The sequence below is a fragment of the Culex pipiens genome, chromosome 3, assembly GCF_016801865.2.
Source record: "Culex pipiens pallens isolate TS chromosome 3, TS_CPP_V2, whole genome shotgun sequence".
Lineage (NCBI taxonomy): Eukaryota > Metazoa > Arthropoda > Insecta > Diptera > Culicidae > Culex > Culex pipiens.
In genome coordinates, this window is record NC_068939.1 from 114,324,503 (window position 1) to 114,350,618 (window position 26,116).

Consider the following 26,116-nt stretch of genomic DNA (forward strand, 5'->3'; position numbering starts at 1 on the left):
TGTACATTCGGCGGAGAAAAACGAATCATAACAAAGCGTCCCCCTCAATGACAGCAGGGTGATATAGACGTTGGTGATTTCAAAAGAAGTTATGTTTGTTTTTCTCAAATAAAATTACGGAAATAATGTTTTATTGAATTTGGATGATCAAGTATCAATAAAAGCAACGTTTTCCATCGTTTGTTATCATTAGAACATCTTATTTTGCTTTTATATTAAAATGGGAATGGACAATGGATGCTCAACATTCAAATGCGTTTTTCTCAAAACGCATGGTTTGTACATGATGCTTTTTGAAATGTTGGCGTCGAATTGGTCGATAGAAGACATTTGCAATGTTGAGGCTCACCAGGGATTTCTTTGCCACGCACTACATACAAAAAAAGGTTAGCTTTTCGTTATTTTTATTTCTCCAAAATGGCGATGTATTAGCCATCGCCCTCAATAAAACATGTACTTAGGCGAAGCTTGCAAATTTGCTAGCCAACTCATCATAACAGGAATTTTAATTTCGACTCTTTACAATGCATCCTCACAATAGTATTTGTTAATTTGTAATATATATATAAATATGCTACACACTATCACTCATTCGGTTACCGGTAACAGTACAAGCATCATTCCAGTTTTACTTTGCTTTGGATTTTTTTTAATCTGTTTTGTTTATTTCTGTTAATATTTCTCTCCAGTAGAAATAAATACGGGGGTTTTTGTGTACGAAGTCTCTTCCCTGTGCAGGAAAAAGTCACACCTTTTGAACCATTCCATTCACTGCATTCAATTTTGCGGCTTTCGCCTCGATCGCACCGTGCTGCTGCTGCTTCTAACGTTCTTCGGACGCGATCAAATCCTTTTATCCTGCGATGACTTGGAAAGATCCGCCGTCGGCGGTGGGGGCACAATACCGGGCGGAATATTCGTCGCCGTCGGACTGCTGGCGGTGCCGTTCTGCTGCTTCGACTCCTGGTCGGCTGCCGGTGTGTTGCTAATACTGGCCGACTGTTGCTGCTCCGCGGCTTTCCTTTCGGCGGCCTGCTGAAGAATGTACGCATCAAGAACTGAGTCATCCAGCTGGGACGAAAGAAAAGGTCAACTTTGGATTAGACACTGGGCGCGGGTCGGTTTCGATTTCGATTTTTCGGTTTGGGGGGGGATGTGCAGTTTATGGAATGTATTTCAAGCAATGTTTTGACCTTCCTTACACAACAACATAGCGTCTCGCTGTCTAGGGACCGACCTTCGTTTCACCGGACTTTTTCGTCGGATCTTCCAGCGCGGTAAGATCTGTCGCCTTGTCCTCGATCTCGATCAGCTTCTCCTTTTCCTTGCTCTCGAGCTCCTTTTGCTTTTCCTTGGCCTCCTGGCTCTTGATGAGCGCCTTCTCGATCTTGGTCTCGGCCTCGAGCACCTCCTCCTTGTCCAGCATGTCGATCAGCTCGTCCACCTGCTTGGCGTTCAGCTGGATGTTCTCCTTGCCGATCGTTTCGATGACCTACGGTGAAGTAGAGAGAGAGGGAGAGAGCATGCAGTTAGCCACAAATGTTCTGGTGAAATGGGAGGAACTCTCGATCGGAGTTGATGCGTTCGCGTACCTTCAGGACATCCTCCACCTTGATCTGCCCGTCATGATCGTCGTCGATTTTGCCGAGAATCTTGGAAATCTGGTCCAACCGAGAGTCGTCCGGAACTTGCTTGATCTGCGAGAGGGTTTGGAAATTTAGTAACAGCTCTACGAACTAGACTGTCGCAACAAACCTTCCGAATCGTCGACATCAGCTCGTCGATCCGCACCAGTTCCTCGCTGGCGCCACTCGCCCGCAGTGCTTCCTCTTCGGCGGCGGCGGCCTGTTTGCTCTCCTCGGTAGCGGCGGCGCTGACCTGCTCCTTGAGCAGCTTTTCCTTCTTCTCCAGATCGTCCAGCACGGTGTCCATCTTGCTGATCATCGAGTTGACCTTCTTGAACAGCAGCTTGGCGGCGCGCGACTCCTTGACCTGGGCTTCCGCCGGGGCCGCCGTGGTGACCTGTGGAGGGGGGAAACGGTTAGTAAAGCGTTGAGGGTATTATTGAGAGAAGAGATAACTTACCTCGTGCAACTCCTGGACGTCCTCCTGGTAGTCGGCGATCTCCTCCTTCAGATCCTTGATTTCCTCCTTCTCCACGAGCAGCGTCTTCTTGTCCTTGCTAAGCGTGCCGAGCGCATCGCCCAGCACTTCCAAGTCCTTGCTGGAGATTTCCTCCGAAGCGGCAATCACCGGAGCATCGACGACCGGTTTGACCAGCACGGCGGGTTCCTCCAGGTGGATAACCTTCTCCTCGGTGATGATGGGCGCCTTGTCGACCAGGATTTCGGCGATTTCCTTCTGCTTTTCCTTTTCCTCTTCCCGCTCTTCCTTGATCCTGCGCTCCTCCTCTTTGATGACTTCGATTTTGGTTTTGTTGTCGATCTTGCCCTCGCGCTCGCCGATGGCGGCCTTCGTAACGGTGGCCACTGAGTCGGGCAGGACGGAGATAGTGGCCTTGAGCTTGTCACTGGTTGAGCCGTGCTCCGGGATCATGAGGGCGCGCGATAGCAGGAGCAGCGAGGGTGGGACCTTTTCGTTGAGGCTCAGGTTGATCCACTCCTGAAGTTGCGACTGGAGTCGTTCCTCGGTGGCGCCGTACGCTCGCATGCCACGCGCCCGACAAGCTGCCTGCAGCTCGGAAAGATTGAGCGAGTCGACGCCCTCCTTCTGGATGGTGCGATCGTCCGCGGCAAGACTTCGCAGCTTCATCCGGAGCTGGAAGCGCAGCAACGTCGAGGTTCCGATCGGGGACATTTCCAGCACCCGGCAGAGAGCCTGCAGCTGGGGCCGCGTCAGCGAGTCGAGCGTAATTTCGTCCTCGAACAGTTTTGAATATTTGATGATGTCCTCGTTGGTCACGGAGATCTCGTTTTCGGATTTACGAACTTTGGAGAAAAATTCGCTAAAATCTTTAGCCGCTTGGGACCGATGGTCCTTGCTTTGCACAGCCATGTCGTCCAAAGTTTTCTGCAGGAATTTGGCCATCTCAAGCTTGACCTTGAGGTTCTGCTTGATTTTGTCCTCGCGCTCCGTTGCCGTTTGGAACGTCGACGGCAGCATGCCCGGGAACAGCTTGATCGCCACCGGAAGCAACAGCTCCATGAAGGGCACGATGATAAACACCGAGAACGGCAACAGCCGGAACAGGTCACCGGTGGTTCGGACGAGCAGCCGGTGCTCGCGTCGTGTCAGCGATTTGCCATTAAGTACTCGCCAGATGAGCTTCCGGCTCACGTTGAAATCGATAAACAGCAGCCGGAAGCCGTGATAGTAATGCAGAACTTCGGCCCATATCCGCTGCTTGAGGGTCTTTTTGACCGGTGCTGGCGTGGCCACCACTTGGCTCGCACTTGCCGCTGCTGCCACTCCGGCTGGCTTTTCAGGAGCTACCGGAGGCGCTGCAGCCGCTGCTGCCGCCGCAGTCTCACTCGTTTGCTGCTCTTTCTGTGTTTGCTTAATTTTTTGTACTGTAACTTCCACTTTGGACGACGGCTGGTCGTAGTGTATCACACTCGTCGATATACACCTAATAGCACCACTGTGACTGTAGCTGTACCCGAGCGCATCGAGCAGTGACGTCGTGTTGGCCGGCGAAACGGCCAACACTGTGACGCCGCGGCCGCCATTCACCGTCGGGACGGTGCTGTAGCACTGCTGGTAGAACCCGGCCGTCCGCTTCGTCCGGTAGGTCACGAACCGGTTCCGAACACCCGCTGCAAAAAGAGGAGAAAACAAAACAAAAATAGAATTAGAACCACTCGCAATCTACACATTGTAGAGTTCTCCAACCCAAACATCCGGGCGCGGCAATGTGTCCCAGGACGATCAACACCTTCATCCTGACCAAGTGCTCAAACCGCGGTTCGTTGGCCTGATTAGCGCGCGCGTGTGTTTGGCGTTTGTCGTGCAAATTTAAAATAAAACAACGCGCGCGTAGACTTGGCGACGCCACTTCAGCACCGCACCGAGAAACGGAATTTTCCTTTGGCAAGCGCAAGTACACACGTACACAAAGAAAGTTGGGGATTGGTACCAAACAGAGCAGTGTGGTGGCAGGTACGGGCGAGCGGTCATACTGAACTGAACGATCTAAATCAAGGCTACCCGAAGCCGAACCAACAGGTTCTGGGAAGAAAGGGCAAAAATAGGTCTCTGGCAAAAAGCGAGTGATAGTCGTCGTCTACCAATACAGCGATGGATCGTCGGTTAGACCAATCAAAACAAACACTTTTTACTGAACAACCTGCAGTGCAGGGTGTGTACGTGCAAACCGGCTCAGGTGTGTACAAACACTTCTGCTATAATTAATTTTCCAGTAATATGTACTGAAGAGAAATGCTACTAGCAGAACTGAAATCGAACCTAGATCGTCTCAATTACGGACTTCAAAGTTATGTATCGCTCTTCATGAGATAAGAAACTCCAGCGTCTATTAATAAATGGATTTGTCTAAAGCTGATTAGAGATTGAACAGATGGATACAACATGGATACATGTATTCTGCTGAAGTCCACGATAAGGAAGATACGTATCACACTAAGTAAGACTATATGTCGACTACCTTTTTGTTTCAATGGTCTCAGTTAAGTTTCTCATCTTGCTTGCTTACGTTTGGTGTTAAATCTCTAGTTGTTATCTTCTTTATATTTTCACCGAAGCTTTTTGTAGTTGTGTTCCACACTGTACAATTAGAAGTCCCAAAAAGTCCACAAAATATCGAACATTGTGATGCTTTTATTATTAAGTTCCTTCCAATAAATATACTTTGAAAAGCGTTTTATTTTCGATTTTAACTGTCGTTTCTCTATAGTTTCAAAGTTGAGCTGAACAAACGAATATGTTCCTCTGAAGTCCGGAATAGAAGAGATTTTTCACGAGCGTCAATTTATAAGGCTGGTATGCAGATAGGAAGGAACGCAAAACTCCATATAAAAAAACGCCCAAGAAACGGTCAAGGTAAGGGTCACGAAAAGATTTTTCTTAAGCGGTACGCAGCTGAAAAGAAACAGCAACGAAAAGTGGCGTTTGACGTTTCTTCGCGCGGTGCTTGTTTGTAATATGTTTTGATGAAAAAATCAAAGAATTTGAATTTTACTTTTTGAATGCGACTGAAAGTTACAAACGTTTTAATAATTTTATATTCGTTGGAATAATAGAAAATCACGGCGAATCCCAAAACGCAGAATCTTGAAATTAAAAGGAATGATTTAGTTTTTTGATCGAAACGGAGTAAAAAATAGAAGTTGTCTTTATTGCTCACGTGTCGCCAACCGGAGTGAAAAAAAAACTTGACAATAATCATACAAATGTCTATTTTCTTACTGAAAAATTCATTAAAAATCTGATAATCGACAATACAAATGATTTAAAATATAAAAATTTTAAAATATGGTAAAACAAATATTTCAGAAATTTCTAATAACAAAAAAATTATGAAGGAAATTCCAACCATTTTTTAAATCTTTATTTTGGAAATTTAAAAAAATATGCAGGATTGAAAAAAAATAATATTAAAGTCGAGATTAAAGAATTTATAAATTCAATAGCTCAAAAAATTAAAAAATCAAAACCTGAAAAATTTCAGAAATTACAAGTCAAAATTTCAAAAGTTTAAAAAATCTGAAATATAGAAATTTGAAAACACATATTTACGAAAAACCCGAAATTCTAACATTCAAAATCTCAATTTTTTCAAAAATTCTAAAAAAGACTCAAAATTCCAGAATAAAAAAGGTCGAGTTCAGAAATTTCAAAATTTAATAATAACAAAAAAACAATAAAATTTAGAAAATAAAGAATTGAAGCATTGAAGAATTGAAGAATTTAAGAATATAAGAATTCAAAAATTTACGAATTTGCCGAAACAAGCTGGAGCAGTTCATCGCGCTGCAAGAGCTGATGGGGAAGTACCTATGCCCTGCATAGGTGCAAGCTCACACACTGTGGAACAGTCTTCGCCTTCAGTAACGAACTGATTTTTTTTTGTGATATATATTTCTAGATTAAATTTTCAAAAGGTCCTATCTGCATAGGAAACCCATGAGGGATAGGTTGTTTTGAAAATTTAATCAAGATTTAAGCTTTCCTATCCTCCTTCTCTTTCCATAGTAATAGTAGCAGTTATTTTAGAAAGTTTTTTCTGCTCTCGCTTAACCGACTGAAACTGAAATTATTTCATCCAATTGATTATATTTGAATTTATTTGTAGTTGTAAGGATCTCCAAAACTCTGCATTCTGTTATTAATTAAGCAAATTGTATTCTGATTAGTACAAATAAACATGAATTGAATTGAATTGAATTGAAAAAAATTACGAATTTAAGAATTTAAGAAAAAAAAAATAAACATTTGTACTCAATTTGTACCAGCCTTATTTTATAATTTCCAAATTTCCTGACTTCCTAATTTCCTAATTGTCTAGTTTCCGAATATCCTAATTTTCTTATTTCCTAATTTCCAAATTTCCTAATTTCTTGACTTCCTAACTTCCTAAACTCCTAATTTCCTAGTTTCCTAATTTCCTAACTTCCTAATTTCCTGATTTCCTAACTTCCAAACTTCTTAACTTCCTAATTTCCTAGTTTCCTGATATCCTAATTTCCCAATTTTCTAGCTTCTTAACTTCCTCACTTCCTAATATCCTAATTTCCTAACATCCTAATTTCCTTACATATTAATTTCCTATTTTTTTAATTTCCTGATTTCTTAATTTCCTAATTTTTTAATTTCCTTTTTTCCTTATTTCATAATTTCCTAATTTTCTTATTTTCTTTATTTTACTAAATTGCTAATATCAAATTTCCTAATTCCCTAATTTCCTATTTTTTTTAATTTCCTTATTTCATGATTACATAATTTTTTTAATTATAGTTTTTCTAGTTTTAGAGACCGAGCCACGTAGCCCAGTGGTAACGCTTCCGCCTCGTAAGCGGTAGATCGGGGTTCAAATCCCGGCTCGGACCAACACAACTGGTGATCTTTTCTCTTCTAGAATCGATTGCTTAATAGAGAGAAGGTAGTGTATCATCACAAACTGGACCTTATCACGACACCTTAGGGAGGCGACCTATGGAATGTTAGCATTAACCTTAACATGTTAACATTAAGTTGAGAATGAAATTGCCATTGAATCCGCTTTGTAATTGCCGGCCCCGATACTCTTCACGGGTGTTCCCCTCAGGAGCTGGGAAAGATTTACTTTTTTTACTAGTTTTAGAATTTGATAATTTCTAATGTTCTGTTTTTTAACATTCCAACGCCCAAGGCTCCAAAAAAGTTGGAACGGTAACTTCAACTCGCTGGTTCTTGAGCATAACTCAACCAATCAAGATGAATCTTCTTTCCAGTGATTTGTTCGGATGTCTAGATGATTCTAGAACTTTGCAGAACTAAATTTGATCAAATCTGTAATTTTTGCGATCAAAAACATCGTTCCAACTTTTTTTTTCACGTGTAAAAAAAAATTCGCCAAAAAATCCGCGGAGGCAGTCGTTTTGAAAAAAGTTGGAACGATTTTTTCGGTCGGGGTCACGAAAAGAACACGCAACATTTCTTGACCGCGTTCCTTCCGATCAGCATACCTTACTATAAACGAGACATCATTATGCTAAGGGTACGAAAATGTCAATTGCAGCATTTCTTTCTTTTTAGACCACGAATATTGTTTTTTTTTTCATAAAAATTGAACTGTTGAGTTCAATGTAGGGAATAGCTGTAATTTGTCAAACATTTATCATTAAAACGACGATTCCCAATCGAAGCTAACACCCATAAGCAAATCAACAATCAGCTGTTTATTCGCAAACTCACACAAATACACCGTCAAGAGGTAAACGAGCAAAAAGAAAAGATAATAAAGCCAGAAAAAAACATCTGATCGCCGGATCTCCACACACAACTACCAGCGCACCGCAGAACTGCACGACGCGAGACCTACATTTGCGGAGATTTTTTTGTTTTCGGGTCAAACCTAATGTCGATGGTGACGCGTTCGCGGCGCAGATCACTGAATTATATTTAGCACTTTTTTCCGCGACGACCGACTCACCGAAAATCGTGAGCCGCAAGTGAGGAAAGATGGTTGTTCAGGGAGGCAAAGTTTGCAAATTTACCTTCAATGCATCGTATAGGTGTATGTGTGAGACACCGTCCGCGACGAAAAGGAAAAGTACACATCAAAAGGTTCGATGAATTCACGTACAAGGGTCATCCCGCGCGGCGTGTTGAGTAGCGCACGTGATTAAGACATGAGTCAGTCATGCGAAAAGATGGGCTTTTAGTTTCAATTTGAATGCGATTGCGAGGAGGAAGAAGAATCGTAGAACGTATTTGCGACCTTCATCGTAACGCCTCGAGAGAGACGGAATTAGGTACGGTATGAGATGGAGGGGGGTTGATGAGAAGAATAAGATAGAAGGGTGTAGTCCTTTTACAGACATGGCAGGGATGGGGTAAGATGTAGGATGTTTAATGTAATCGGTTGGATGGGGGGGAGTTGGGGGGAGGGAGGGGTGATGGGTATTGTTAGGGTTTTGCTTAAGGGACTAAATCATGTGGGTTCGGAGAGGACGGGGGGGATTATGGGAAGTATGGTCGGATTGTGAGGATTTCTGTTATGGAGGGGGGGAGTGTAGATATTTTGGGTTGAGTAGGTGGGGGTGGGGGTGGGTTGGGTGTTGTTTTTAATTGAGGAGTTAAGAGGAAGGGGAAGATGTTTTGGGGAAATTAGGGTGAGTGGGTATAACGATGGTATTTTATGGGGATATTATTTATGGTGGATGGGGAAATGTGAGACACAAATACGGGTGGGATTTATAATTATATTTGAGTTTGAAATATCTTTAGGGGGATAATAGTCGGGTTATTTGTGGAGAGACGTTTGGTAAGAGTGTTGAGTGAATTGGTGTGGGTTGAGTGTTGCTTACTTCTTAAAAAGGAAGTGATATAGAGGGTAATTTAGGGTTGAGAAATATTTGTAATATTTAAATGAAAGGTTTAATATAAGTGAGGTCGGTGGGGGAAAGAGGGAGGTTGGATAGAACGCCAGGCGATTTGTTTAGGGGGGGATGGAGGGAGGGTAGGGGATTTATGGGGTTTGGATGAAGGTATAATGAAATAAAGGTGAGGATTTTGTTTCTGGGGACATGTGGATGGTGATGATAAGGGGGCTTTGTGGGTGGACTGGGGGGGGAATTTTGGAGTGGGGAGCAGGGTGAGGGAAGTTTTTAAGAGTTTCTTATGAATGGTAGGGGGGCGTGTTCATGATGTCTGGTGTGCATGGGGGTGGGGTTTCGGGGGTTTTTCGTAACATCAGTAGCATTATGTGTGGGACAAACTTGTCTTGCGTTTTTCTCAGCTTGCTGTTTTTGCATATGGGACATTTATGCGAACATGGGCAGTACACTGCAAGCAAGCTGGTAGGGACAAGCAATGTGGAGTGACAACGCTGTAAGTTCAGACCATCGGAACAAAGCTTGGGCGTATGTTAGTCGGATGTGCATTTTGTTCATAACCATAACCTATCCAATTTTTGCCAGTGTGACGATGATCGGTTCTCCCAGCAGCGCGTGCGTTCGCCTCTCATTCTGAGATGTACGTACTCCACGTTAGATCGCTCGCAGCACCTTCCGTTCGAAAACTCCAAGGGCCCGTTCGTCCAGATCTCATGTCGCCCACAGAAGTAGTTGGACTGTCCTGTTGCATATCGTGCCTCTCGCGTGTCTGTACCCGCTCTGCGCACAACTCCCTCAAAGCCCTTGGTGCGATTGGGTGGATTCCGCCACAGAGTAATTCAGTGCGAACAGTCCAAAGAAAAGTCATTTCAGTTTTTGGCTCCATATGGTTCCAGAGTTTACTCTGTATTCCGCTAGCTCCCCTGCCACTCACGCGTGACACATCACACGATTCAAAGTAGCCTTGAGTCAGTTTGTCCGGGAATCCTTTTTCGAGCATAATCTACCATAGCTGTTCGCGGTCAACTGGATCGTACTGGGTCGTAGCTTGATAGGAGACCACGAACCTCCGTGCGTACGGTGTCAGCAGACGGCTAAGGATTTGGGAAAAATATTTAAAGGCCGCGTTGATAAACGTGATACCGGTGTATATGCCGCAGTCTAGCTTGTGGATCGCCCTGGCCAACTGCTCTCCACCAATTCAGAATAGCTCACCAGGTAACCGATCTTTAGATCGGGGTTCGAATCCCGGCTCGGACCAACATAACTGATGATCGTTTCCCTTCTGGATTTGATTGCTTAGTAAAGGGAAGGTAGTGTATCGTCACAAACTGGACATTACCAGGACACCTTAGGGAGACAACCTATGTAATGTTAACATTAACCTTAACATATTCACATTAAGTTGATTAATAACTGTCACTGAATCCGCTTTGTAAATGCCGGCCCCGATACTCTACACGGGTGTTCCTCTCAGGAACAGGGAAAGATTTACTTTTTTTAACCGATCTTTGCCGGTGGCACTTTTGTTCTTCAGCCGTCTGACCTCCTTCTTAACCGTCTCCAGATCCGGCGACTGTTCGTGTGATCCAAGTTGGACTTCAAAGCCGTTTCCATGCGCTACATCGCCGTTGAGATGGAGAACTGCTGCCACCTGTCTAACACCATAGTAAGGTTCCGTTCGGCGTCCCGAAACGTGTTGGCTTTCGGCGCGATTGCGGTCCTCTAGCTGGCGCTTCTTAAGCTTGAAGACCAAATCAAATTGTTCGCTCTACAGCATTGCCTTGGCGTTCTCGATTGCGAGATTCCTACTCGAAACTTGGTGTCCGAAGGCTTGATTGTTGAAGCAAATGCAATCCTCTTTTTACACATAAGCTTCCATCCACCCCGGGATTCGAACTGACGACCTTTGGATTGTTAGTCCAACTGCCTACCAGCTACTCCACCGAGACAGGACCCAGGGAGACGACTCCTGCACCTGGACTGAGCTAACGACCTAACCTCAAGGTTAGATCGGGGCCAACATTTACTTCCCCGTCCGACGGAAGGCGTTATCAGACAAATCTCGTCTCGAAAAATGCCGACTGAAGCTTGAAGACCGTTTTCTGCTGTTTCAGCGCTTGTTTGTACCGCGCCACGTTTTCATCAGCTGTGACTATCAGCATCACCGCATAAGCTGCTTTCTTCTCGTCGTGAGTAGCCGTTGACACCCTTCGTCGAACCAGTACTGTTTTCCGATTCGGACAGTACTACCTAGCGCGGCTTCAGCGGCAATCCTCCGGTGGCAGGCTTGAGCCAGCTCCTTCGTCGGTGGAATGTACCCAGCAGGTGGTCCAAGTGGATGTCTGCACCGCGATACGTGTTTGTCCGAGAAGAATCGGCCGTCGATGAGAACGTGGTCGATTTGTGTTTCAGTTTGTTTGTTAGGTGATATCCAGGTGACTTTTTGGATGTCTTTCCGGGGGAATAACGTGCTCCGTACCACCATACCGTGGGAGTCTGCAAAGTTGATGCGGCGCTGGTCGTTATTGTTTGTGACTCTTTGGCACAATCACCTCTCCCTTCCTATGCGGGCGTTCATAGCGGATGACGATCTTGACGTCCCTCTACGAGCAGCTGTCGAACCTCTGCTCCAGCTCCGTGTAGAACGCCTCCTTCTCGGCATCGGATGATTCCTCGTGTGGGCAATGTACGTTGAAGATGTGATAGTTAAAGAAACGGCTTTTAATCCTCAATCTACACATCCGGTCTTTGATCGGCTCTCAATCTATCACACGACTCCACATCTTGCTCAACACTATGAAGCCGGTTCCCAACTTGTTTTCGGCTCCGCCGCTCTGGTACATGGTGATCCCCAAAGCATCATTCACCCACCTGCGCTCCCTTCCTGCACAACTCTTGCAGTGCTACAACGTCGAAGTTGCGGGGTTTGAGCTCGTTCAACGGAGCGTACTTATACCCATGGAAAGTAGCGATCTGCAGTTCCATGTTCCGAGTTTTCAATCGGTGTTCTTTTTGTGCCTTTGTGCGTTTTTCCGGATCTTTTTTTCTTCTTGATTGTTCGTAATACCTTTGTTTTCTGTACGCAGCCGGATTGGGGCTGCGAATAGTCAGTCTCGGGTTGTCTTAAGTTTGACCACTCTCAATACTCTTGATATTTTTAGAGATTTGTTAACTCTTGTTTAAGTTATGAATACATGATATTTAAATACTTTTTAAACGCGAATTTTGATAAATTGGTTTGATTTTCTACAACTTTGCAAAATAAACAGTCAAATTAATGGATCAGATTATTATTGTAAATACGCCAAACTGGCGATCACACACCCGCCTCTATCGACAGCAACACCACACTGTGCCTTCGCCTTGGCTTTCAATTTCACCGCAATAGCTGCGGAATTACATCAGCAAGCAAGCCGCACACACCCGAATTGTCAAAAATCTAACTCTGGGCGGCACACACATGGCGCTCTTCACGCCGCTGACCATGTCCAAGGGTCGCCCCCCAAAACGGATTCAAGGGAATCGTTACGTAAAACCTGCCGCTGCACACTTTGCTTATCTATTTCCGCCCCCCAGTTGGCCACGACCACGAGAGCGGATTGCTTCGATTGAAGGGACGGCGATGATGGTGTTATTATTGTTACTCACAGCCAAAACGATGGTACTGATGGCCCAGCCCGAGCACCTGCCGGGGTGATCCTCGGAGAAATGCACTCATTCTGCGACGCAGACGGTTCCGGAACAATTACGTCGTTGTCGAGCTCGCTTTTCTAGCATCCAATCACAGCCGCCCCGGAAAAAATGCAACCTTTTGCGACGATGTAATAACACTTTTCTTCACACTCGCTCACACACACACACCTTGCCCTTTTTCCCTTTTAAATTTCGATTTGTTTTCCCCGCCAAGGTAAATGCGCTCAGAAATCGCTATCGTCGCAGTGGTTGAGTTTCGCTAGCAGTTTCCGCACCGAACGGGACAAATTTTCCATGTCCGAGCAAAACTTGAAGCTCACACGCGAATTTTCTCCGGAGACGTCGGTCGGTCGCCGTCCGCACTTGCGATCTGATGATGATTGACTGACGGCTGATGTCATTCGGCGACGACGATGACAGAAAACAGTTCGACAGAACATCGTACGATGTGCGGCCCGGTGTGAAAAATGTGGCTTCCAAACGAGTTTTTAGCAGGTGCACAGTGGGAAAAAGGGCCAAAAAAATTACCGCTGCATTGTTTCTGTTGCACAACGACTCTTGATGAAACAGTTCCTTCCACCATGTCCAAACTGCAAGCAGTTCGAACATTGTGTCACGTCACGGTGCACTGGACGATAACATTCCCAAGACACGATGATGTTGAAAATTGCCCGAACTGCTTTCAGCTCAGACGGCTTTGTCGATCCTTTCCCAAGATGAACCAGGTACAGTTGATCACGATACATGACGTCCTTGTTGTGTCTCGTCATCTTGAAGACTTCGATCACGTTCAACTTAAGAGTTTTTAGCTCTTCTTTCAGCACACGCACATCCATGTCGTACAGGCCACGGAGGACCTGTTTCATGGGTCGTTTACCTGGATCGTCATGGCTGTAGTATTCAATTTTTGTGTTGTTCAAGAAATCCCGAACGTAGTTGTAATCCTTTCTCCTAGGTAGCAGAATTTTGATGTCATCAGCACACAAGCGAATGGAAGCTCGTAAAGCACCAGATTTGATAAACTTGGTCAGCCACTTTCACACCGAATCCGATGACGATGTTTTCACAAAAATGGGTGGCACATTTTCCCGTCGTTCAAATTCTTCCTTCTCGCTTACGTCCACAGGGAGGGTATTCTCGATTTCATTGGTAAGTTTTCAAACGAGCACTTACAATGAACTCTTTTTCATGAGCGATGAACTCCAATGCATGTAAAAAGTCACAAACAGGAATCAGGGAGCAGGAAATGTGACGCGAGTGCCAAGAAAATGAAGGAATTCGACAAAAATGGGAGAGAATTGAGCGAAAAGAGACCGGAAATGGAAATTTTTCTCTCAATTCTGTCTCGTTTTGCACAAACGATGAACGTTTTGACCGAACGATGACCATTTTGCTTCGTGCGTGTTTGAAAAGATCTGAGTGAAAAAGATAATAGTGAACTGGTTTCCAGACGAATTTTGAGCGTCTTTGCTCAAACTGCCTGGCTTTGCAGGTAGCACATCGGCATTTAGCTTCTTCAAATCTACCGATCCTGCTGGTGAGGACCGCCTCTTTTTCTTGCCGTGTGGCATTTTAGCACTTTTAAGCACTTATTTGGTGTTTGAGGAACGCACGGCTGACTCGCAGCTCTGCTAATCACAGACCCTTTTGCTTGGTTTACATTTTGAACTTGTGATTTTTTCTTACCCGTTCAACAAAGAAGGATGAACAAAAGTTTTTATATTTTATAGAAAAAGTCCGAGAGCGAGTTGTGGCGCTATAACCACGGCAAATAGTGTCCAGGGCTAGGGCCAGGGCATTCGTGGAAATACAATGTCCCATCCCAGAGGGTCCCGGAATACCAAACCTTCTTAGCATGGTGCTCCCAACGAATACAACCAAAATCTCGGAGCGTATGGTGGTGTGTCCCCACACTTCTTCCTCCCCTGTCGATTCAGAATTGTGTTGTTGTTCGAACACTCTGTGCTCAAACTCAACTCAATTACGAATCATCTCTGCGATATGGCTTTACGCAGTAGGCCTGGACGCTTTAATGCTTGTGATGTTTCAATGCATTCTAATGCAATGGCGCCTAGAATGGCGCACTACAAATGCTAATAAATGACAAGAAGAGTGCTAGGCGTCATCTAACCTAAGGCACTCTCCAGGATCCCTTCGAAAGATTGGCTGCGCTAGGGTCTGATTAGATGAGATTAGATTAGATTTACAGAAAAAGTCCGCACTTTTGAATGGACAAAAAAACAGGTAGTTTAATTTTAAGAGGTATTTTTTCTTTGTGTGCAGATTTCGCCAAACTGGAAACAATTTGGGTCACCCTGTGCTCAAATTCTGTTTTTTCCAGTGGGCGAAAAGGCTTTTTTTGTTTACGCTCTTTGTTTGACAGGTCTTGTCAAACAGATTTGTTGTTTATCCAACATTGGAAAATCTCAACAGTTTGTTGTGCATTTTACCTCAGAAATTTCAATAATTCCGTGTTTTTTTAACGATAATTTAGGATAAATTAAATTTTTCAAGCACTAGCCCTCACAGAGCAAAATGGAAAACCCTCTCTTCGGCACCGCTCACCTGCTGGACGAAGTGGACAGTAAGCATTCGGGAATGGTCCGGCAAATGAAACAACACTCAAGCAACTCCCCTTTCTTCGCAGAAAAACTAATGGTCCTGCTGCGGGACGGACGCACACTGATCGGCTACCTGCGCAGCGTGGACCAGTTCGCGAACCTGGTGCTGCACCGCACGATCGAGCGGATACACGTGGGCAACGAGTACGGGGACATCCAGCGGGGCGTGTTCATCATCCGGGGCGAGAACGTGGTGCTGCTGGGCGAGATCGACCGCGAGAAGGAAAACAACCTGCCGCTGAAGGAGATCTCGGTGGATGATATTTTGGACGCGCAACGCCGGGAGCAGGAAGCGCGCCAAGAGAAGCACCGGCTGATTTCGAAGGCACTGAAGGAGCGAGGGTTGAACGTGAACTCGGAGCTGACGCAGGATGAGTTTTGAGCGAGGGCATTTTATCATACGTTCTCATCGAGAGAACAGTTTTTTTTGTTCGTTTATTTTAATATCGTTTGCGTACAATAATAATTAATAAAAATCTATATTGGTATCGTGTTCGAATGCTTAAAAGTTAGTTCCGCCCGAACAATAAAAAAAAACGTTTCCGTTAAAACTCTTTCGTAATTTGATTGACTGCGTGAGAGCGCGCGCGCGGGAACAAAGTTTGGTGGAAATTGGTTCGACCGATTCCCGCGTTGAAATTCTTCACCGCCCTAATCTTCAGAGGGAGGTTTCGTCCAGTTCGGTCGTGGGCAGCCCCACCTGCTCGTTCCGGCCGTTGACCAGCGTGACCTGGGAGTCGTCGTCGTCTTCCGCCGGCGGTCGATTTCCGTCCAGGCAAAACAGCAAACTTTCGCTCAGCTTGGACTCGTTCAGGTCCTCGATCCGGTCGGCCCCGCTCGAGTCGAAGTCGTCCGGCTGGCTGGAGAAGGAGAGATCCGCCGGGCTGTCCGTCATGACGCTTCGGCTGAGCAGGTACTCTCTGGAAAGTGTTGAAGTCAGTTGGAAAACTTGAAGCTTTTGTGATATCGCATACCTGAACGTGCTCGTTAGCGAGCTGGCCTCCTCGTCGGTTCCCTGGCCGGTCTTGGTCGTAGAAGAAGATTCGGAAGACGAGCCGGCCGCAACCGGTGCGGCGGCTTGAGAGTGGCATGCGGGATTGGTGGCGGCCCCTTCGGCCGCCGCAAAGTCCTCTTCGTCCTCCTCGCGCAAGCTGGAAAAGCTGCTCTGGCTGAGCGCGTACGAGGTCGCGTGCTGATCGAGGGCGTTCATGCCGGCCAGCAACATGACCGGTTTGCGCGACCGGGGCGTCATGATCGATTCCTGTGGCGGGAGAATGATTTAGGGGTTTGTTTTTTCGGGAAGGGGTTTCGAGCTGTTACGTGACAATGATCAAAGCCATGCGCGCGTGATTATCGGAGCAAAAATAATTTTGAAATTTCGTTGCACAACTCTACGGTTACAAACCTGCATCGATTTGGGCATCCGCTGGGTCGACTTGGTGATCGGGGACATCGAGTCGCGGCCGCTGATGGCCGGCGTGCTGGTGAGATAGCCCACGTTCCAGTTGGTGTCCAGGTTGTCGTTCATCATCTGGTTGATCTGGTCGAAGTCTTCCGACTTTTGTGCAACGCCGAACAAAGACGAAGACGAGGTCGCCGCGATCAACCGACAATCGGGGGAGGCTATCGATGCGATCGAAGGCTTCTTGCCACCGGCAACGTCCTTAAAGCTATCCTCGAAGCAACACTTGAGCAGCGAAGACGCTGACGAGCAGGTCTTTTTGGCCGAGCGACTTTCGGCGCCGAACGGAAGCCGTAGGTTCCCCATCGAAACGCCCTTGATCAGTTTGTTCTTCAGGAAGGAGATCTTTTTCTCTTTGCGCGTTTGCTCGTGCACCATCGTGCTCAGATTGGGCTCCGACTTGAACTTGGACCGGCTGTCGCTGAGGCCGGACTCCGCCGAAGCCGCCGGGCTACAGAACCGGTCCTCTTCGGTGTCGCTCAGCGTCTCGCCCGGCAGCTCCTCCCCAATGTCGTCGTCATCCTGTTCAACGAAATCTTCGTCATCAACCGGCTCAAGCACACCCTCGTCATCCTCGTGCTGCTCTTCGTCCTCCAGTCGGCACCTCTTTGCACCACCTACCGCCTCCTCTTCTCCGATGGCATCGGCAAATTCAACCGTCCGGCGCGTCGTCTCACACCGGTACGACCCTGCCGAGACACTGCTGGCGCTTCTCCGCATGGCCGGTCGCAATCCAGAGTCACCGCCGCCGCTGTCGGAAGAAGACGAAGAAGTGGTCGAAGTTGTGGAGCACCGCTTGCCGCTTGGCATAGGCGAAGAACTGGATCCGGCCGACGACGACGACGACAGCGGACTCTGGAACAGCACCCGTTGCTTGGGGACACTGGAGACGGTTCCGTTGGGGGTCTGGTTAGAGGGTTAGCGAATGAGGGGGCGTGTGATGAGGGCACATGCGTTAGTCACAACATGATTGGCGTGCGAAAGAGAATAGATATTTTGTAACGAAAAAACAAGATCCTTCAACAACAACTCACCTGGAAGCCCACCGGCGTGTGACTGTTTCGCTTCGGGGTCTTGGACATCAGACTTTTGTGGAAAATGTGCCGCTTGATGGAGTCCCCAATGGATTTCGACCCTTTAGCGGCCGACCCGGAGTTTTTCTCGCGCAGCATCAGCACTTGCAGCGGCGTTCCCTGCCCGTTTTGCCGGTTGAAATGTTTGATGAGCTTTTTCTTCCGCGACGACTCCGGCAGCTTCTGGATGTGGGCGTACAGCTGGGCCAGCTCCGTTTCCGTCGAGTTCGCCTTGTGCGCCTCGGCCGTCTTTTTGCGATCGACGAACGTGTACACCGTGTTGGCCACCGAGTCCGACGTGATCGACTCGTTCAGGATGTGCTCGGGCGACATCGTTTGGCGGCGCTTCCGATCCACGAAGAACGCCCGGATGTCGGTGGCCAGCTTCGGCGGGATGTGGAACAGCCGCGAGCCGGTTTTGATCATGAAGCTGATGATGCCGCACATTTGCTGGGCGGTCGCGTGCAACGCCTCGGGCGAGAGCTTCCGCGGACAGATGAGATGGGGCGTGAACAACGTCGCCAGGTTGTCGGCGGACATTTTGTTGGTGGCCTCGTGCTGGATGGTTTTGAACAACATCTCAATCAGATATTTCAACAGAATGTTGTTCTCCTTCGGAAGAAGCAAAAACAGCAGCTGAATCGCGTTCAGCAGCCGATCTTCACGAACCGCCAGCGAATCTTTGGAGTGGCAGAACTCGGCCACCTGGCAGTACGCCGGATAGTACAGCTCCGTGAGCAGCGGTTCCGACAAGTCCGCCAGAAAGCTTTTCAGCACGCTGGCACAATCGTGCGCGGTAAAATCACCCTTCTCAAGGCTTATCGAAATGCCCTGGACTAGAGCAGTCTTCAGTTCGTTTTGCCGACTCAGAGAACCGGTTTTTCGGAAGATTCCTTCCTGAGATATATCTGAAAAAGAAAAACGAAATTTCAAAAGTCAAAATCAACACCCATCTAAAACCATATTTACTTTGTTCCTGCACCAGGAAGTTGATCAGCTGCTTCACATCTCGGATGTTCTGCCTCGTTAGACTTGTTTTGGTCTCTTCTGGTGACGTCGACTTGGTCGAAGTGCAACCTTTTGCCTTCTTGTTGAACCCTTTCCATTTCTTGTTTTTAATCTTGTCGATGCTCGTTGGATCGTTCCTAGAATAACAAACTTCGTTAAAACCGCCCACAAACGAATCAAAGCAACCCTACTCGGTGTCCGTGTTCAGGTCCAGCTCGAAGGACAGGTGCATCCGGACCAGCGTGACATACTGCTCCGGATGTTCGCTCTGCAGCCGATTCGCAATCTCCTGGTCCAGCCGGATGGATTCCTCCGAATCGGACAACATTGTCGGACAGTTGGCACCTGCTGCTGCACACAAACTTGCCGAATTTGATCCTGTTTTTCTTTTCGTTACACACAGACTACTTTGGTCAGCTTCGTTTTCATTTTGGTTTTCGACTTCCAACGATTAACCGAAACTCGGTAGAAGAAAGTTAGCCGATTTATGATAACAAACTCCAATTATATTGGCTCATTTTAGGCACGACGGAAAGGAAATTTTAATTCCAGCTTACTAAACTACTCAATTTACATTCAGATCACGTATTTTCTATACAATTTCAATCAGAAAACGGCAGCAAATTGTGCGGTTTTTATTTTTACCTGCCCCTGGCAAACCGACATCGTTTCGTTTTGAAACTGTCAAATGAGAAGGTGAAAAGACCTTTTCGATTTCAAAAACCCCGCGGACTTTGATGGGCAGTGTTGCCATCTGCACTGTTGTTTTGGAAGAGCAAGCAGTGGCGTCGTTGCTAGAAAATGTGGGGGGGTGCCTTTACAATGTGCGCCGTTTCATTTTCAGTGGGCCACACTTGCATCTGTCAAAATAAATGTAAACAAATCACGTTCGAAGAAAAAAGTGCAGAGATTTTTGTGTTCCAACAATGATTTTTTAGTAAATCAACGTAATTTCACCGTAAATTTGTGATATTCGGGTCGCGATTCCGACCCTTCGCTTTCCTGCTCCCCCCTCTCTGCGCCAATTAATCGCAATGAGCTGCAGCGCTTAAATTCCGTGCGCGATGACCAGCTACGAGTCGCTGGCCGGAAGTGGTTCCGGCCCTTCCGGGGGTGGTGGCGGCGTCAGCGGGAGCGCCTGCCACTGGCTCAAACACATGAAGCTGTACCGGGTGGGCATCATCATCGCGGCCTGCCTGCTGCTGGTGCCGTTCGTGTTTTACTATTTGCTTCTGAATGTGAGTCGGTTTTGGAAATTTTTCGTTGAAAGTTTGTTGAAAATTGTGTTGGTTTCTTTTTTGTAGGATGAGGGAAACATTCCGAGCAATGACATCCATCGGTCCCGGTCGCAGCTGGAGACGCTGGAGGAGATAAGTCCGCTGAAGGCGGCCGATTTGAAGTTGCGAATCGACGAAATGCTCCGGATCAAGGGGACGGTTTCGTTGGAGTTGCGGGATTTGGAGGCGCGGAGGCAGAAGTTGCAGTCGGACATTGGGCTGTACAATCAGAAGATTGATGAACTGAAGCAGGAGCTGGCCCGCCAGCAGACTGAGCTCGAGCGGTTGAAGATATCGGTTGAGCAGGCGCAAGTTGCGCAGCGGGAGGCGGTTCTGCGGAACACGCCGGAGTTGGCGCTACCGAAGCCATTGATTTCGGCGTCGGTTCCGGGGGCAAACAGGCCGATGCCGGTGGCGCAGGTTCGGGGCTGTAAGATGAGCACGTGCTTCGATCATTCGCGGTGCAGTTTGACGTCCGGATTTCCGGTTTATCTGTACGATCCGGACGTGAGTTCGGTGGTGAGTGGAGGTTTCGACATTGACGGGTTCCTGAAGACCACCATCAAGCAGACGCTCGGGTACAACGCGCACTTGACGAGTGACCCGAAGAAGGCGTGCGTCTTTTTGGTGCTGGTGGGAGAGGCCTTGCCAGAACAGGAAATGATGCGGAACAGTCGGTACGGAGCGGCGAACGTAGACGGCGCCAAGCGGTTGACCGTGTCCAGCTTGAACGTAACGAAGCTGAAGCAGTTGCCGTACTGGGGCGGAGATGGCCGCAACCACGTGTTGTTGAACTTTGCCCGTCGTGATCTCAGCATCGGAACGGGGAATGTGTTCCGGAACGTAGACACGGGGCGTGCCATGCTGGTGCAATCGAGCTTCGAAGAGGCGCAGTTTAGAAAAGGGTTCGATTTGGTTGTGCCGCCGATTTTGGGTCCTCCCGGAGGTGACGTTTGGCAGGAGTGCAGTCCGATGTTGCCGGCCAGGCGGAAATATCTGCTCAGCTTCCAGGGAGAGATGAACGTCCAGAACCAGACGAGCGTGGTCCGGGTGGATGACGAAGCGGAAACGGTGGACGACTTCATTCTGGAACATTTGAAGGAAATGACCTCGGGACGTACGCAGGATCGTTTTATGCTTCAGTTTGAGTGCATTCCGGCGACAGAACAACGCAATCCGTCGACGGTCCGGGACTGGTCGCTTTGTGGAACGGACAATTCGAGGAAATCGGTGCTGAAAGAAGCCACCTTTACGCTTCTTCTGGCTCCGGGTGGCAACAGCGTGAGTTCGACGCTGTTCCAGGCTCGACTGTACGAAGCGTTGCGGGCCGGAGCGATTCCGGTCATTTTGGGCGGTGACCAGATGGAACTGCCGTACGCGGAAACAATCGATTGGCGCAGAGTTGCGGTTTCATTGCCCAAGGCACGCATCACCGAGTTGCACTTCCTGTTGAGGGCCATTCCGGACGCGGATTTGTTGTGCATGCGGCGCCAAGGACGACTCATCTGGGAACGATATCTGAGCTCGGTTCAAGCCACGGTAGACACGATTATCGCTAGCCTCCGAGATCGGCTTGGCATCCCGCCAAAACCAATTCCCCCAGTTGTCGCCCACAGCGTGTTCAACGCTAGCTTTGTCCCGCTCAAATCCGACCCGGTTCTCGACACGGAACCGGAAGAATCCCTCGGACCCATCGAACCACCCTACCCAAGTCCGGCATTCCGACGGAATTACACCGCCCATCTAATGCAATCCCGCGAAGCATGGAACGACTGGGCCGACCCATTCGCCCTTTACCCCCAACTCCCGTTCGATCCGGTCCTCCCATCCGACGCCAAATTCATCGGTTCCCACATGGGCTTCCGCCCGATCGGAAAAGGAGCCGGCGGAGCCGGTAAAGAGTTCGGCGAAGCCCTCGGCGGAAACTACCCCCGCGAACAGTTCACCATCGTCATCCTCACGTACGAGCGCGAACAGGTCCTCATGGACTCGCTCAGCCGCCTGTACGGCCTCCCCTACCTGCACAAGGTCATCGTCGTCTGGAACTCCCCGAAACCCCCGCTCGAAGATCTCCGCTGGCCCGACATTGGCGTCCCCGTCCACGTGGTCCGCGCGCCCCGCAACTCCCTCAACAACCGCTTTCTCCCCTTTGACGCGATCGAAACCGAAGCCGTCCTGTCCGTTGACGACGACGCCCACCTGCGCCACGACGAGATCCTGTTCGGGTTCCGCGTGTGGCGCGAGCATCGTGACCGCGTCGTCGGCTTCCCCGGCCGGTTCCACGCGTGGGACACAAACACCCTGGACGCGTGGAACTACAACTCCAACTACAGCTGCGAGCTGAGCATGGTGCTGACCGGGGCCGCCTTCATCCACAAGTACTACACCTTCCTGTACACGTACGCCCTGCCGCAGGCCATCCGCGACAAGGTGGACGAGTACATGAACTGCGAGGACATTGCGATGAACTTTCTGGTGTCGCACGTGACGCGCAAACCGCCGGTCAAGGTGACCTCGCGCTGGACGTTCCGCTGTCCCGGCTGTCCGGTGTCGCTCAGCGAGGACGATACGCACTTTCAGGAGCGGCACAAGTGCATCAACTTTTTCACGAAGGTAGGTTGGCTAGTCCTGCGTAGAATTGATATTTTGTTCTTTTGAAAATTAACAGGAAAATACTAGTTTATTTATTAATTTCTGATAAAAATGATAAAGAGAGAGGTGTTCACGAAATTACCATATCAGCAATTTCCAAAAATATATAGCAACAGTTAGTAAATGTATAGTATATGAACCGAAAAAACGATAAAATTGCATACATCTGGAGTAAGCTGCTCAAGCTAAATAAGATCTGTTGAGAATTCAGCGTCACTATCAGCCGTTCGACGTCAAAAGCTTCGTGAAGTGTCACTTGTATTGGAGTAGCTGCACAGACAAAGGAAACAACAATTCCACTTCGCAACTATAGGGAATATGCACAAAAATCGCTGGCGATCTTAAGATATTTCCATCGGGATAATGGCACTATCGTCGAGGCAGCCTTGTGTGATCCGTATTGCAAAGCATCAAATGGCACCCCGAGAAGCAAGGAAACGATCTTCAAGTGGATCCAAAAGAATGATCTACACCCCCAACTAAAAGTGAGCGCATTTCGCATACTTTGACGTCGACTCTATTTGCATGGAACTAAACCCAGATCTTTTGGGATACGCAAAAGAGAGTTTTTTGAAAAGTCTGTTCTTTTTAAATAACATTGTTTAACAGACTATGAGAGATTCGAAGAATTAAATAAAATGCTTATCCGTCAATAATGTTGAGTCTTTTTCAAAGAAGCATCCAAGTTCAAAAGCTCCAAGCGCCATTGTGTCAGTATTCTTATTCTGCAAAGCAACGGGAAAAGACGTTGGATTGCATTCTGGATCATGTTGTTATTAGGCAGAACATGCTGACGGCGACTGAAGATAGTCCAGTAGTGTGGCTCTCTATTGCTACGTCTGTAATAGAGAAGGACAAAAAAGTGACTTGCCAGGCAAATTACCTATATCGAGGTTGTCATTCTGGTTTTGTTTGAATCTGCCGAAACTATTTTTTTTTCATCTCGCTTACAGACGTAGACATGGAGTCATAGAGACTCACACTGGGAAAATAACAGCAAACGTTTGTGAAACACATAATAATGGATTGACGTCAGGAATAATAAGATTGTTCAGTTTGCCTCAACCTCTATACTATATTCTTCCAGCAGTCACTCGATCTGTTTTCGACATTTGATACTTCTGAAATCTGATAACTTAGACGATTTATTCGAAATTTCCGAATCCGGCTCTGTATTCTTCGAAATTTTATCGACTTTAGCTGTTCAAAATCTACAATTTTCTGGAAGTTTTTGCAAAAACATGCTGAGTTTGTTTCCTGATGTCCTCCATCCACAGTAGCTTTTCTAGGGATTTGTTTGCTCGTGCCAGCATTCGATATAGCTCGTTTTTTGTAGTTCTTATCCTGTTTTGTGTTGGCCGTACCGGGTTTACGGATATAATCGCTGTGTCCGATGATCAGAAGAATATTATCTCGGCGATTGTTGATTGTTTTTATCGTCGGCATTGTGCGAAGCTGACTAAATTTATGTTCATAAGTAAGATGAATATTTTTGAAAGTGTAGGAATTCACTTACCATAAAGATAGCCTTCAACTATTCCGCTTCCGACGTTCAAACTGTTCATCCCACTTCTTTTTACCAAACTTTTGTACTTTTACTTCACTGTTCTGCCTTTTTTGGAAACAGCACAGACAAGAAGGAGCGCACTCAATCTTCCCGAGGTTAAAATCTTGCAACATATTTCGCACCACACTTAACGAAAACTGGATAGAGCTGCGTAACGCAGCGCAAGCCTTTAATCATAAGCACTGCATTGAAAGTTGGGTCGTTTTAATTACGAGAGACCCGCACTATTTTAACAGAGTTGAGTAAAAAGGCGACTAGTCTAGTTGAAGTTTAAAGACAGAATAGTTTCTTTCAACTGGTATATCAATTAAGTCTACTTCGATCAATTCTTCACAGCTTGCGTAGACTCTATCACATTTCAATTTATTCGCAACATCCCTTTTTTTCGCATTCTCTGAAATTGTTGTTAACATAAATTTTTCAAAACTGTTTTGAAACTTAATGATTTTAAATAAAGTTCTATAGGGCCCTCTAAACAAAACAAAATATGTATGACAATTCGATGCTAACTTAGTGTACATCATGTACTGTAGTCTACCTTCAAGCTTGTTCTTGTGAATGGCTTGAATTGGTGGTACCTTTATGGAAGAATCAGGTCACAGATTCTAGGGAAAAGTCTGCACCAAAATGTGGTCATCTAATTTCAAAACTAATTCGTATAATTATTGCCTCTCATTTCCATCTAGGTATTTGGCTACACACCCCTCCTAAACACCCAGTACCGAGCCGACTCGATCCTGTTCAAGACGCGAATCCCCCACGACAAGCAAAAGTGTTTCAAGTTTATATAAAACGGCAGCGGACGACCACACTCAACGGTTGGCAGGCTTGCTGGGCGGATGGATGGATGGCTGAATGAACGTGGCAGATATTCTCTTAATCATCACAAGGCGCGGCGCGAATGATGGCTAACTTTAGACTAAATGCACTCAACAAGTTAAAAAGCAAAACTGTTTAACACACACACAACACAAAAGAAAAACCCACTCTAGCGCACTCTGTAGAACGTTAACAACCACTACTGACCGAACTTCACTTGAACCAAAAATGATGATTAGAATGGCAGTTTTAGCGATTTAAACAAATAATGTAAAGACTTTACTTATACTCTGTGGTTTATGTTAGTGGCAGCAACGTATATTTTAACAATAACATTCGTTCGTGTAAGTTACGTTTAAATCTGTATGACATTGTTAACTTAAGCAGTATCTATCAAACAATATATACTTTTTTGTATACTCTTCCGTGTAAAACTATGTAACAAGTTTCGTTTACCGTTTAGGTTTAGGTTCTTCGTACGGTGCCACAATAGGTTTTTAATGGACGTTTGTTTTGGCGCGCTAAGAGATTGAGATTGTATAGTTAGCAAGCAAAAAAAAAAAAAAGAAAATGCAAGCACTTTCTCGCGGGGAAAGTTTTTAAACTGCGGAACGTCTATCGCAATAGTCAAATCGTATATGATTATAAATAAAAGAATGAAAAAAAAATCTGTTCGAGGTCAGCGTTTTATATTTTTTTTAATATTTCAAAGTCCCTCAACCTATTCGTACTACTTTCCTTATGCTTTGTTGAGGACGTATCTCTTCAAAGATTGTCAAGCTTTGCCACCTAACCATTCCAGATGAGTATCATCGGATCACTTTATGCTCTAGCATCTATAAGGTCTACGACGCACTACATTTTCGAACGGAATTCTTCAAAGACGTCCCAAACTATCAGCACGTTTACCATTTCAATAGGAGGGTC

At 46.7% G+C, this 26,116-nt stretch overlaps 4 protein-coding genes across 8 annotated transcripts; 2 read left to right on the forward strand and 2 right to left on the reverse strand.

The window, feature by feature from the left end:
• Positions 1–387: 387 nt before the first annotated feature.
• LOC120413990 (mitochondrial proton/calcium exchanger protein) lies at positions 388–13,109 on the reverse strand. Of its 5 annotated transcripts, none has more exons than XM_039575000.2 (6): positions 12,666–13,108; positions 2,086–3,776; positions 1,756–2,022; positions 1,593–1,697; positions 1,238–1,492; positions 388–1,032 (listed from the first exon to the last, which is right to left on the reverse strand). In XM_039575000.2, exons 1-6 carry the CDS (start codon positions 12,733–12,735, stop codon positions 844–846), a joined length of 2,577 nt encoding a protein of 858 aa, XP_039430934.1. In that variant the 5' UTR covers positions 12,736–13,108; the 3' UTR covers positions 388–843. The 5 variants fall into 5 exon arrangements, with proteins under 5 accessions (XP_039430934.1, XP_039430933.1, XP_039430931.1 ...); XM_039574999.2 differs by having other exon boundaries at positions 388–1,035; XM_039574997.2 differs by having other exon boundaries at positions 388–1,071.
• Positions 13,110–15,093: 1,984 nt separating this feature from the next.
• LOC120413986 (U6 snRNA-associated Sm-like protein LSm1) lies at positions 15,094–15,824 on the forward strand. The gene is made up of 2 exons (XM_039574992.2): positions 15,094–15,294; positions 15,358–15,824. The coding sequence occupies exons 1-2, from the start codon at positions 15,246–15,248 to the stop codon at positions 15,711–15,713; spliced, it is 405 nt and encodes a 134-aa protein (XP_039430926.1). The 5' UTR covers positions 15,094–15,245; the 3' UTR covers positions 15,714–15,824.
• Positions 15,825–15,837: 13 nt separating this feature from the next.
• Positions 15,838–19,563, reverse strand: LOC120413985 (uncharacterized). Its single transcript, XM_039574991.2, has 6 exons — positions 19,066–19,563; positions 18,836–19,011; positions 17,828–18,774; positions 16,737–17,699; positions 16,306–16,592; positions 15,838–16,251 (listed from the first exon to the last, which is right to left on the reverse strand). The coding sequence occupies exons 1-6, from the start codon at positions 19,200–19,202 to the stop codon at positions 15,990–15,992; spliced, it is 2,772 nt and encodes a 923-aa protein (XP_039430925.1). The 5' UTR covers positions 19,203–19,563; the 3' UTR covers positions 15,838–15,989.
• A 220-nt stretch (positions 19,564–19,783) lies between these two features.
• Positions 19,784–25,760, forward strand: LOC120413984 (exostosin-3). The gene is made up of 3 exons (XM_039574990.2): positions 19,784–20,112; positions 20,179–22,764; positions 25,057–25,760. Exons 1-3 carry the CDS (start codon positions 19,939–19,941, stop codon positions 25,159–25,161), a joined length of 2,865 nt encoding a protein of 954 aa, XP_039430924.1. The 5' UTR covers positions 19,784–19,938; the 3' UTR covers positions 25,162–25,760.
• Positions 25,761–26,116: the final 356 nt, after the last annotated feature.

What these genes read in the sequence shown, in the direction of transcription:
- LOC120413985 (XM_039574991.2), bottom strand. Translation starts at nt 19,202, where the DNA reads ATGTTGTCCGATTCGGAGGAATCCATCCGGCTGGACCAGGAGATTGCG. An exon ending in GACCTGAACACGGACACCGA is followed by an intron (nt 19,012 to 19,065) that starts GTAGGGTTGCTT and finishes TTGTTATTCTAG; the next exon opens with GAACGATCCAACGAGCATCG. An exon ending in ACACGCCGGTGGGCTTCCAG is followed by an intron (nt 17,700 to 17,827) that starts GTGAGTTGTTGT and finishes CCCTCTAACCAG; the next exon opens with ACCCCCAACGGAACCGTCTC.
- LOC120413986 (XM_039574992.2), top strand. Translation starts at nt 15,246, where the DNA reads ATGGAAAACCCTCTCTTCGGCACCGCTCACCTGCTGGACGAAGTGGAC. An exon ending in CCTGCTGGACGAAGTGGACA is followed by an intron (nt 15,295 to 15,357) that starts GTAAGCATTCGG and finishes CTTTCTTCGCAG; the next exon opens with AAAAACTAATGGTCCTGCTG.
- LOC120413984 (XM_039574990.2), top strand. Translation starts at nt 19,939, where the DNA reads ATGACCAGCTACGAGTCGCTGGCCGGAAGTGGTTCCGGCCCTTCCGGG. An exon ending in TTTACTATTTGCTTCTGAAT is followed by an intron (nt 20,113 to 20,178) that starts GTGAGTCGGTTT and finishes TCTTTTTTGTAG; the next exon opens with GATGAGGGAAACATTCCGAG. An exon ending in GCATCAACTTTTTCACGAAG is followed by an intron (nt 22,765 to 25,056) that starts GTAGGTTGGCTA and finishes ATTTCCATCTAG; the next exon opens with GTATTTGGCTACACACCCCT.
- LOC120413990 (XM_039574997.2), bottom strand. Translation starts at nt 12,735, where the DNA reads ATGAGTGCATTTCTCCGAGGATCACCCCGGCAGGTGCTCGGGCTGGGC. An exon ending in TCAGTACCATCGTTTTGGCT is followed by an intron (nt 3,777 to 12,665) that starts GTGAGTAACAAT and finishes CTCTTTTTGCAG; the next exon opens with CGGGTGTTCGGAACCGGTTC. An exon ending in ACGTCCAGGAGTTGCACGAG is followed by an intron (nt 2,023 to 2,085) that starts GTAAGTTATCTC and finishes CCCCCTCCACAG; the next exon opens with GTCACCACGGCGGCCCCGGC.